This window comes from Salmo salar, chromosome ssa16, assembly GCF_905237065.1.
Source record: "Salmo salar chromosome ssa16, Ssal_v3.1, whole genome shotgun sequence".
Lineage (NCBI taxonomy): Eukaryota > Metazoa > Chordata > Actinopteri > Salmoniformes > Salmonidae > Salmo > Salmo salar.
This window is the reverse complement of record NC_059457.1, coordinates 81,104,386-81,116,885: the sequence shown is the minus strand read 5'-3', so window position 1 is coordinate 81,116,885 and position 12,500 is coordinate 81,104,386. Positions and strand designations below refer to the sequence as shown.

General features: G+C 49.0%; 1 protein-coding gene across 2 annotated transcripts in view; it reads left to right on the top strand.

Moving 5' to 3' along the window:
- Positions 1-12,500, top strand: part of LOC106574937 (receptor tyrosine-protein kinase erbB-4) — a 687,167-nt gene that overhangs the window by 587,595 nt on the left and 87,072 nt on the right. For both annotated transcript variants that reach the window (XM_045698122.1, XM_045698121.1), the window contains exons 16-17: positions 3,953-3,997; positions 9,125-9,257. In XM_045698122.1, the coding sequence (XP_045554078.1) occupies positions 3,953-3,997; positions 9,125-9,257 (178 nt within the window). The remainder of the gene's footprint in view (positions 1-3,952; positions 3,998-9,124; positions 9,258-12,500) is intronic.

Sequence of the window (12,500 nt, the reverse complement as noted above, 5' to 3'; positions counted from 1 at the left end):
GTGCCTTTGAATGGGGATATGGTAGTACAGTTGCTTGCGAAAGTATTCACCCCCCATTTTTTCTATTTTGTTGCTTTTCAACCTGGAATTAAAATAGATTTTGAGGGTTTGTATCATTTGATTTACACAACATGCCTACCACTTTGAAGGTGCAAACTATTTTTCATTGTGAAACAAACAAGAAATAAGACAATAAAACAGGAAACTTGAGCGTGCATAACTATTCACCCGCCCCTCCCCCAAGTCAATACTTTGTAGAGCCACCTTTTGCAGCAATTACAGCTGCAAGTCTCTTGGAGTATGTCTCTATAAGCTTGGCACATATAGCCACTGGGATTTTTGTCCATTCTTCAAGGAAAAACTGCTCCAGCTCCTTCAAGTTGGATGGGTTCCGCTGGTGTACATCAATCTTTAAGTTATACCACAGATTCTCAATTGGATTGAGGTCTGGACTTTGACTAGGCCATTCCAAGATATTTAAATGTTTCCCCTTAAATCACTCAAGTGTTGCTTGAGCAGTATGCTTAGGGTCATTGTCCTGCTGGAAGGTGAACCTCCGTCCCAGTCTCAAATCTCTGGAAGACTGAAACAGGTTTCCCTCAAGAATTTCCCTGTATTTAGCGCCATCCATCATTCCTCAATTCTGACCAGTTTCCCAGTCCCTGCTGATGAAAAACACCCCCACAGCATGATGCTGCCACTACCATGCTTCACTGTGGGGATGGTGTTCTCGGGGTGATGGGAGGTGTTGGGTTTGCCCCAGACATAGCATTTTCCTTGATGGCCAAAAAGCTACATTTTAGTCTCATCTGACAAGAGTACCTTCTTTCATATGTTTGGGGAGTCTCGCACATGCCTATTGGCGAACACCAAACATGTTTTGCACATTTCTTTCTTTAAGCAATGTCTTTTTTTCTGGCCACTCTTCCGTAAAGCCCAGCTCGGTGGAGTGTACTGCTTAAAGTGGTCCTATGGACAGATACTCCAATCTCCGCTATGGAGCTTTGCAGCTTTGCAGCTCCTTCAGGGTTATTTTTTGTCTCTTTGTTGTCTCTCTGATTATAGCCCTCCTTGCCTGGTCCATGAGTTTTGGTAGGTTTGTTGTGGTGTCATATCCTTTCCATTCTTTAATAATGGATTTAATGGTGCCCAGTGGGATGTTCAAAGTTTCTGATATTTTTTTATAACGCAACCCTGATCTATACTTCCCCACAGCTTTGTCCCGTGACCTGTTTGGAGAGCTCATTGGTCTTCATGGTGCCGCTTGCTTGGTGGTGCCACATGATTAGTGGTGTTGCAGACTCTGGGGCCTTTCATAAGAGGTGTATATACTGAGATCATGTGACAGATCATGTGACACTTAGATTGCACACAGGTAGACTTGATTTAACTAGTTATGTGACTTCTGAAGGTAATTGGTGGCACCAGATCTTATTTATGGGCTTCATAGTAAAGGGGGTGAATACATATGCACGCACTACTTTTCCGTTTTAAAATATATATATATATATTTTTTGAAACAAGTAAATTTTTTCATTTCACTTCACCATTTTGGACTATTTAGTGTATGTCCATTACATGAAATCCAAATAAAAATCAATTTTAATTACTGGTTGTAATGCAACAAAATAGGAAAACCGCCGGGGGAGGGGGGGGGTGGGGGTGACACAACTGTGGGAAGCATTGGAGTCAACATGGGCCAGCATCCCTGTGGAACACTTGACACCTTGTAGAGTCCATGCCCCGACGAATTGAGGTTGTTCAGTTCTCTCTCTCCCCCCCTTTCTCTCTCTCCCCCTTTCTCTCACTCTCCCCACTCTCTCTTCCTCCCCGCTCTCTCCCCCCTCTCTTCCTCTTTCTCTTTCTCTCTCTCCCCTCTACCCTCTGACATCAAAGACTCTGAGTGGCTCTGTGGTCTCTCTGTGACACAGTGTTCACAATACCTCCCTTCATCTCCTCATCTCCTCATCTCATCTCCTCGGTGACACTCGTTGCAGCCGGTATTAGTCAACTGACCACTGATCCCTCCCCACACTCCTCGCCCCGGTGACTGCTGAACCTCGGCTCACATGGCGATGGCTCCATCACTCCTCTTCTCCTTATCCTGCCCTCCATCTGACATGCAGGTTGACAATTATTGTCATGATTCTTGTTCTGGAGGCAGAACTGAATGTTTTCCACTTAGATGGGCCAGCTGCAAAATGTGCTATATTGTAAAGATGAATGAAAACAAAAATTAGCTTTTTGGTCTTCATTTAAGGTTAGGATTAGGCATTAGGGTTAGCAGTGTGGTTAAGGTTAAGGTTAGGTTTAAAATCAGATTTTATGACTGTGCCAGCTAACTATGCCAGCTAGAGATCCCTGCAGAGCTGCCTCCAGAATAAGCTTCATGACAAAAAACGCTAACCTGCATCTGACACCGGGCACGCCATATTAGCTTCAGGGAATGAGCGGCCAGGGTGTGTGTGAGTGAATGGAGGGGGAGGGGTGGGGGAATCTTAGAACAAAGGAGATGCTGCAAAGGTCTACATCATCACACTGCATGTAATGGCAGAATTCAACTGAAGAAAAGTGATACACACGCCACCTTAGATTTAGAAGGAATGCTGATCTAGAATCAGAACCACACCAGTCCATATAATCATATTTATTAAACTGATCTAGAATCAGAACCACACCAGTCCATATAATCATATTTATTAAACTGATCTAGAATCAGAACCACACCAGTCCATATAATCATATTTATTAAACTGATCTAGAATCAGAACCACACCAGTCCATATAATCATATTTATTATGAGCTAAATTACTAAACTGATTCTAGATCAGCAGTCGTACTCCAGATGCCTCTCATGGGTAGTCTGAGACTTGCTGTCTTTGGTGTGTGACTAAACTAGCTGTTCAATCCGGATGTTTACAAACGTGGCACACTAGAGTAATTATCATATCACAAACAGCAGCGAGCCATAGATCGGATACACTAATTGTCTGCTAATTAGCTGTTGGGTGCCATTTCTTCATTTCTGGAGCGAGGCAGACTTTGAATGGAATTCCAAGGCAGCTCCTCTTAATTAGCTGTGTAATTTGGTCTGCCTCAGACTCTGACTGTCTTTGTGTCGGAGGCTGATCACAATCCTCTTGAAATGTGTTATAGATAATGAGAGAGAAGCCCAATGGCCTTGTTTTAATCAGTCACACTGCCTGTCTGCCTGTCTGCCTGTCTACCTGTCTACCGGGCTGCCTGTCTGTCTGTCTGCCTGTCTGTCTGTCTGCCTGTCTGTCTGTCTGCCTGTCTGCCTGTCTACCTGTCTGCCTGTCTGTCTGTCTGCCTGTCTGCCTATCTGCCTGTCTGCCCGTCTACCCGTCTGCCTGTCTGCCTGTCTGCCTGTCTGCCTGTCTGCCTGTCTACCTGTCTGCCTGTCTGCCTGTCTGCCCGTCTACCCGTCTGCCTGTCTACCCGTCTGCTTGTCTGCCTGTCTGTCAGTCTTTCTGTCTACCTGTCTGCCTGTCAGTCTTTCTGTCTGTCAGTCTGCCTGTCTGTCAGTCTTTCTGTCTGCCTGTCTGTCAGTCTGTCAGTCTTTCTGTCTGCCTGTCTGCTTGTCTGCCTGTCTGTCAGTCTGTCTGTCTGTTTGTCTGTTATACACCTCCATAGCCTGTATGATCTCTATCTCTCAGTATCTGGTCAGGACTTCATCCCCTAGTTATGTCTCTCTTATTAAGTAGGTTGACTGTCTTGGACCATTGAGCTATGTTCCCGTATAGCTTGTTATGTTCACTCAATAATTGCTTTCATCAATCAGCTATTAGAAGTGCTTATGAATTGGTTATTAATGTTCATGAGTGATGGAATTTGTTCATAGTATGTGCACACTTTATAAAGAGTTGGTGGATGCTTGTTGTTGAGGTTACTGAAGTGTTTCTGTAAGCTGACTGATGATTTTCTCCTCAGCTGCATTGGGCCTCGGCTCCAAGACTGTGTTGGAATGATGGACAGGTAAGATGATCATCACAGTGTCCGCTGGGCTTTAACTGCTTTGACATCAGGCTCAATCTCTATCACTAGAACCTCTCTCTTTATTCTCGCTATCGCTCTCTGACTCACTGTCTCAGGTTTCACCTCTCTATCTCTCTCTCTCTCTCTCTCTTTCTCTAGGCCTCTCTCTAGGCCTCTCTAGGCCTCTCTCTCACTCTCTCCCTCTCTCTCTCTCACTCTCTCCCTCTCCTTCTCTCTTTCTCTGTCTCTCTCCTTCTCTGTTCTCCAATCATTTAAACTCTTGCCTCTCTATCCTCAACATGCCCCATATATCTCATTATATCCCATCTTGCTTCTCTATCCTCAACATGCCCCATATATCTCATTATATCCCGTCTTGCCTCTCTGTCCTCAACATGCCCCATATATCTCATTATATCCTGTCTTGCCTCTCTGTTCTCAACATGCCCCATATATCTCATTATATCCTGTCTTGCCTCTCTGTCCTCAACATGCCCCATATATCTCATTATATCCTGTCTTGCCTCTCTGTTCTCAACATGCCCCATATATCTCATTATATCCTGTCTTGCCTCTCTGTTCTCAACATGCCCCATATATCTCATTATATCTGGTCTTGCCTCTCTATCCTCAACATGCCCCATATATCTCATTATATCCCGTCTTGCCTCTCTGTTCTCAACATTCCCCGTATATCTCATTATATCCCGTCTTGCCTCTCTATCCTCAACATGCCGCATATATCTCATTATATCTGGTCTTGCCTCTCTGTTCTCAACATGCCCCATATATCTCATTATATCTGGTCTTGCCTCTCTATCCTCAACATGCCCCATATATCTCATTATATCCCGTCTTGCCTCTCTGTTCTCAACATGCCCCATATATCTCATTATATCCCGTCTTGCCTCTCTGTTCTCAACATGCCCCGTATATCTCATTATATCCCGTCTTGCCTCTCTGTTCTCAACATTCCCCGTATATCTCATTATATCCCGTCTTGCCTCCGTAAATTTCAAGCTCTTTTGTGTGACGACCGCAAAAAAAATCAATGGTTCTGAACCCCGCTCTTTGACAACCCAGCAGAGTACCATAGCATCCACATGCTACCGTCTGCTGCTTGGAACATGAGTCTTCCACTTGCCTCTTAATGTGTTCAATCACTAGTAGGGTTGTTTCTCTGGTCCTTTACTCAGGTGCAAAATGTTCCCCAAGTTCTACCCTGGGTGTTGAGTAGCCTAAAGTAGGGAAGGGAGAGGGGGGGAAGGATAGAGGGAGGGAAGGATAGAGGGAGGGAGGGAGGGAGGGGGAGGGAGGGAGGGAGGGAGGGAGGGAGGGAGGGAGGGAGGGAGGGAGGGAGGGAAAGAAAGAGGGAAAGAAAGAGGGAAAGAGGGAGGGAAGGATAGAGTGAATGTATGAGAGGTTAGCAAATTGAAACATTTAAAAGGAAGAGGAAAAATCCTGTTGGAGGTATTGAAAAAAACATTGCTGATTTATTAGATGCTACAAAGGCACGTAGCTAAAAGGAGACTCAATGGACAGAGCTGTATCTCCTCAACATACACAGTACTTCATTATGAATAATATGAATAATACTTCACAGTACTTCATTATGTATAATACTTCACAGTACTTCATTATGTATAATACTTCACAGTACTTCATTATGTATATTGATACACAGTACTTCATGATGTATACTTCTTCATAGTCCTTCATTATGTATAATACGTCACAGTACTTCATTATGTATAATACTTTACAGTACTTCATGATGTATAATGATACACAGTACTTCATTATGTAGAATACTTCACAGTACTTCATTATGTATAATACTTCATAGTGCTGCATTATGTATAATGATACACAGCACTTCATTATGTATAATACTTCATAGTACTTCATTATGTATAATGATACACAGCACCTCATTATGTATCATGATACACATCACCTCATTATGTATAATACTTCACAGCACTTCATTATGTATAATACTTCACAGTGCTTCATTATGTGTAATGATACACAGTACTTCCTGATGTATAATAATACACAGTACTTCATGATGTATAATAATACACAGTACTTCATGATGTATAATGACACACAGTTATTCTTGATGTATAATGATGCACAGTAATTCATGATGTATAATGATGCACAGTACTTCATGATGAATAATAATACACAGTATTTCATTATGTACAATGATGCACAGTACTTCATGATGTATAATTCTACACAGTACTTCATTATGTATAGGCTCCCGGGTGGTGCAACAGTCTAAGGCACTGCATCTCAGTGCAAGAGGCGTCACTACTACTGTTTAATGATGTATAATGATACACAGTATTTAATGATGTATGATGATACACAGTACTTCATGATGTATAATGATTCACAGTATTTATTGATGTATAATGATACACAGTATTTAATGATGTATAATGATACACAGTATTTATTGATATATAATGATACACAGTACTTCATGATGTATAATGATGCACGGTATTTATTGATGTATAATGATACACAGTATTTAATGATGTATAATGATACACAGTACTTCATGACGTATAATGATTCACAGTACTTCATGATGTATATTGATACACAGTATTTATTGATGTATAATGATACACAGTATTTAATGATGTGTAATGATGCACAGTACTTCATGATGTATAATGATACCCAGTATTTCATGATGTATAATGATACACAGTATTTAATGATGTATAATGATACACAGTATTTAATTATGTTTAATAATACACAGTATTTAATTATGTATAATGATACACAGTACTTCATGATGTATAATGATACACAGTAATTAATTATGTATAATGATACACAGTACTTCATGATGTATAATGATACACAGTAATTAATGATGTATAATAATACACAGTATTTATTGATGTATAATGATACACAGTACTTCATGATGTATAATGATACACAGTATTTATTGATGTTTAATGATACACAGTACTTCATGATGTATATTGATACACAGTATTTATTGATGTATAATGATACACAGTACTTCATGATGTATAATGATTCACAGTACTTCATGATGTATAATGATACCCAGTATTTCATGATGTATAATGATAGACAGTACTTCATGATGTAACATGTACCATATGGGTCATGTGGGGAATGGCTCAGCCCCAACTCGTCTTTCACTAATGATACACTAGTACTACACACAAAATCAGAAGTCATTCTGTCAACCATCAGACTGTCTGAATCCCAGAACAGGAACTAAGTAGTACACTGGGCATGCGGAGGTCTGATCTCTCACTGCAGAAATGAGGCCATTTAGATGGCAGCCTGGCCTGCAACCTGATCTCATAGTTTCACTTCAAAATGTTTGGCCATTTATTCTTTGTGGTTAAAGGGTTAAAACAGAAAAAACTCAAAGGGTTAAGTTTAGGTATTCATTTTGAGTGGTTATTAGATGAAGAGGGGATGATGAGGTGTGGTAGTAGGAAGAGATGGAGGGAGGGGAGATGAAGGGAGGAAAGAGGGAGGGAGGAAGAGATGGAGGGTGGAAGAGATGGAGGGAAGAGATAGAGGGAGGGGAGATGGAGGGAGGAAGAGATGGAGGGTTGGAGGGAGGAGAGATGGAGTCAGGAGAGATGGAGTCAGGAGAGATGGAGGGAGGAGAGATGGAGGGAGGAGAGATGGAGTCAGGAGAGATGGAGGGAGGAGAGATGGAGGGAAGAGATAGAGGGAGGAGATAGATGGAGGGAGGAGATAGAGGGAGGAGATAGAGGGTGGAAAGATGGAGGGAGGAAGAGATGGAGGGAGGAAATATGGAGGGAGGAGATGGAGGGAGGAAATATGGAGGGAGGAAGAGATGGAGGGAGGAGATAGAGGGTGGAAAGATGGAGGGAGGAAGAGATGGAGGGAGGAAGAGATAGAGGGAGGAGAGATGGATGGAGGAGATAGAGGGAGGAGAGATGGATGGAGGCGATAGAGGGAGGAGAGATGGAGGGAGGAGGTGGAGGGAGGAGAGTTGGAGGGAGGAGATAGAGGGAGGATAATTGGGGGGAGGAGATAGAGGGAGGAGATAGAGGGAGGAGAGATGGAGGGAGGAGCTGGAGGGAGGAGGTGGAGGGAGGAGAGATGGAGGGAGGAGAGATGGAGGGAGGAAGAGATGGAGAGAGGAGAGATAGAGGGAGGCAAGATGGAGAGAAAAAGAGATGGAGGGAGGAGATAGGGGGAGGCAGAGATGGAGGGAGGGAGGGAGGGAGGAGAGGGAGGGAGGAGAGATGGAGGGAGGAGAGATGGAGAGAGTAAGAGTTGGAGAGAGTAAGAGATGAAGGGAGGAGAGATGAAGGGAGGAGAGATGAAGGGAGGATAGATGGAGGGAGGAGATAGAGGGAGGAGAGATGGAGAGAGGAGAGATGAAGGGAGGAGAGATGGAGGGAGGAGAGATGAAGGGAGGAGAGATGGAGAGAGGAAGAGATAGAGGGAGGAGAGATGAGGGGAGGAGAGATAGAGGGAGGAGAGATGGAGGGAGGAGAGATGAAGGGAGGAGAGATGAAGGGAGGAGAGATAGAGGGAGGAGAGATAGAGGGAGGAGAGATGAAGGGAGGAGAGATGGAGGGAGGAGAGATGAAGGGAGGGGAGATAGAGGGAGGAGAGATGAAGGAAGGAGAGATGAAGGGAGGAAGAATGGAGAAAGGAAGAGATAGAGTAAGAGATGGAGAGAGGAAGAGATAGAGGGAGGAGAGATGGAGAGAGGAAGAGATAGTGAGAGTAAGAGATGGAGAGAGGAAGAGATAGAGGGAGGAGAGATGAAGGGAGGTGAGATGAAGAGAGTAAGAGATAGAGGGAGGAGATGAAGAGATGGAGAGTGGAGCTGTGTGTGGTAATGATCCCTGTTAGTTAGTTTGATGGTAGGAACAGAACAGAGCCTGTTGGACATGACACACACACACACACACACACACACACACACACACACACACACACACACACACACACACACACACACACACACACACACACACACACACACACACACACACAGTTCCATAATGTACTGGAGCCATACATGTTGGTGACATACGGGCCCGTCTCTTACTCTGTCTGCAGGACGCCCCTGATCGCGGCCGGGGTGATCGGTGCTCTGTTTGTCATCGTCATCGTGGCGCTGAGCGTGGCGGTCTACGTGCGCCGTAAGAGCATCAAGAAGAAGAGGGCTCTGCGCCGCTTCCTGGAGACAGAGGTGAGGGGTCAAGGGTCATCCAGGGTTCATTGTGACTCAACCAATCAGCTCAGGGAATTAGACATTACATTACTATACTGGTGCGGGGTTATGAGTAGATATGATGTGAAGGATTTCACTGCATGTACTTGATGTATTTCTGAAAAGGATTCGATCTCTGTTAAACCCTGACATGGTGTTGAACAAGATACACCTTGTGCTGCACATGTACTCTTCTCTACACATCATAGTCCACTGTGTCAAAATGGAGTCTTCCAAACGGTTTAACTCCACACCTTAGCTTGCTAAACCTTGGACAGAATATCTAACTGACCCATAAAGTATACAACTACCTCAACATTATGCCTTCTCCATCTCTCATTGTTACTAGACTGGAGAATACACTTGGTATTCATTGGAGTGGATGTGTGTGTGTGTGTGTGTGTGTGTGTGTGTGTGTGTGTGTGTGTGTGTGTGTGTGTGTGTGTGTGTGTGTGTGTGTGTGTGTGTGTGTGTGTGTGTGTGTGTGTGTGTGTGTGTATGCCCACAGTTGACCTGGCCTCCCAGTTCCATTCCAAAATAGGAGCTGTCGGGGAGCGTTAGGATAATTTGCAGGTGAAACGACAGTGTTATAGACAGCTGTCAGTCTGAGACGTTTACTGCCCCGCCTGCTGCAGTCCCACAACGCTGCAGCACAAAGAGGCTGACGGAAGAACACACACATCCGTCTCAATCAGTCTTCCTTTGACAAGGGAGAGTCTGAGTGGACGCACTAATTCATATCCATAATCCTGGATCTTTTTGTGGGGGGGGGGGTAGAAAGAGGGGAAGGGGGAGGGTCAGGGGGTGACGATCTGGGACTACAGCCCAGTCTGCCAGGCCCACTTAAACACAGACACAGACACCCTATGACCCTAACACATACACTTTGAATATATCCCCACTCCACCCCTCCCCTCCTCCCCCACTCCCCACTCCCCTCCTCCCCACCTATCCCACTCCCCTCCTCCCCTCCTCACCTCCTCCCCACTCCCCTCCTCCCCACCTATCCCACTCCCCTCCTCCCCACCTATCCCACTCCCCTCATCCCCACCTCCCCCCACTCCCCTCATCCCCACCTCCCGCACTCCCCTCCTCCCCACTCCCCCTCCTCCCCACTCCCCTCCTCACCTCCTCCTCACTCCCCTCATCCCCACCTATCACACTCCCCTCATCCCTACCTATCCCACTCCCCTCATCCCCACCTCCCCCACTCCCCTCATCCCCACCTCCCCCACTCCCCTCATCCCCACCTCCCCCACTCCCCTCATCCCCACCTCCCCCACTCCCCTCATCCCCACCTCCCGCACTCCCCTCCTCCCCACTCCCCCTCCTCCCCACTCCCCTCCTCTCCACCTCCCCACCTCCCCCACTCCCCTCCTCTCCACCTCCTCCACCTCCTCCACTCCCCTCCTCCCCACTCCCCCTCCTCCCCACTCCCCTCCTCTCCACCTCCCCACCTATCCCACTCCCCTCATCCCCTCCTCACCTCCTCCTCACTCCCCTCATCCCCACCTATCCCACTCCCCTCATCCCCACCTCCCCCACCCCTCATCCCCACCTCCCCCACTCCCCTCATCCCCACCTCCCCCCACTCCCCTCATCCCCACCTCCCCCACTCCCCTCATCCCCACCTCCCCCACCCCTCATCCCCACCTCCCCCACTCCCCTCATCCCCACCTCCCCCCACTCCCCTCATCCCCACCTCCCCCACTCCCCTCCTCACCACTCCCCTCCTCCCCACCTCCCCCACTCCCCTCCTCCCCACTCCCCTCCTCACCACTCCCCTCCTCCCCACCTCCCCCACTCCCCTCCTCCCCACTCCCCTCCTCACCACTCCCCTCCTCCCCACCTCCCCCACTCCCCTCCTCACCACTCCCCTCCTCCCCACTCCCCTCCTCCCCACCCCCTCTTCCCCACCTCACCGACTCCCCTCCTCCCCACTCCCACTCCTCCCCACTCCCCTCCTCACCACTCCCCTCCTCCCCACCTCCCCCACTCCCCTCCTCCCCACTCCCCTCCTCACCACTCCCCTCCTCCCCCACCTCCCCCACTCCCCTCCTCCCCACTCCCCTCCTCCCCACCCCCTCTTCCCCACCTCACCGACTCCCCTCCTCCCCACTCCCCTCCTCCTTCCCACTCCCCTCCTCACCACTCCCCTCCTCCCCACCTCCCCCACTCCCCTCCTCCCCACTCCCCTCCTCACCACTCCCCTCCTCCCCACCTCCCCCACTCCCCTCCTCCCCACTCCCCTCCTCCCCACCCCCTCTTCCCCACCTCACCGACTCCCCTCCTCCCCACTCCCCTCCTCCTTCCCACTCCCCACCTCCCCCACTCCCCTCCTCCCCACTCCCCTCCTCACCACTCCCCTCCTCCCCACCTCCCCCACTCCCCTCCTCCCCACTCCCCTCCTCCCCACCCCCTCTTCCCCACCTCACCGACTCCCCTCCTCCCCACTCCCACTCCTCCCCACTCCCCTCCTCACCACTCCCCTCCTCCCCACCTCCCCCACTCCCCTCCTCCCCACTCCCCTCCTCACCACTCCCCTCCTCCCCACCTCCCCCACTCCCCTCCTCCCCACTCCCCTCCTCCCCACCCCCTCTTCCCCACCTCACCGACTCCCCTCCTCCCCACTCCCCTCCTCCCCACTCCCCTCCTCACCACTCCCCTCCTCCCCACCTCCCCCACTCCCCTCCTCCCCACTCCCCTCCTCCCCACCCCCTCTTCCCCACCTCACCGACTCCCCTCCTCCCCACTCCCCTCCTCCCCACTCCCCTCCTCCCCACTCCCCTCCTCTCCACCTCCCCCACTCCCCTCCTCCCCACTCCCCTCCTCTCCACCTCCCCCCACTCCCCTCCTCCCCACTCCCCTCCTCCCCACTCCCCTCCTCCCCACTCCCCCTCCTCGCCACTCCCCTCCTCACCACTCCCCTCCTCCCCACTCCCCCTCCTCCCCACTACCCTCCTCACCACTCCCCTCCTCCCCCACCTCCCCCACTCCCCTCCTCACCACTCCCCTCCTCACCACTCCCCTCTTCCCCACCTCCCCCACTCCCCTCCTCCCCACTCCCCTCCTCCCCACTCCCCTCCTCCCCACTCCCCCTCCTCGCCACTCCCCTCCTCACCACTCCCCTCCTCCCCACTCCCCCTCCTCCCCACTACCCTCCTCACCACTCCCCTCCTCCCCACCTCCCCCCACTCCCCTCCTCACCACTCCCCTCCTCAC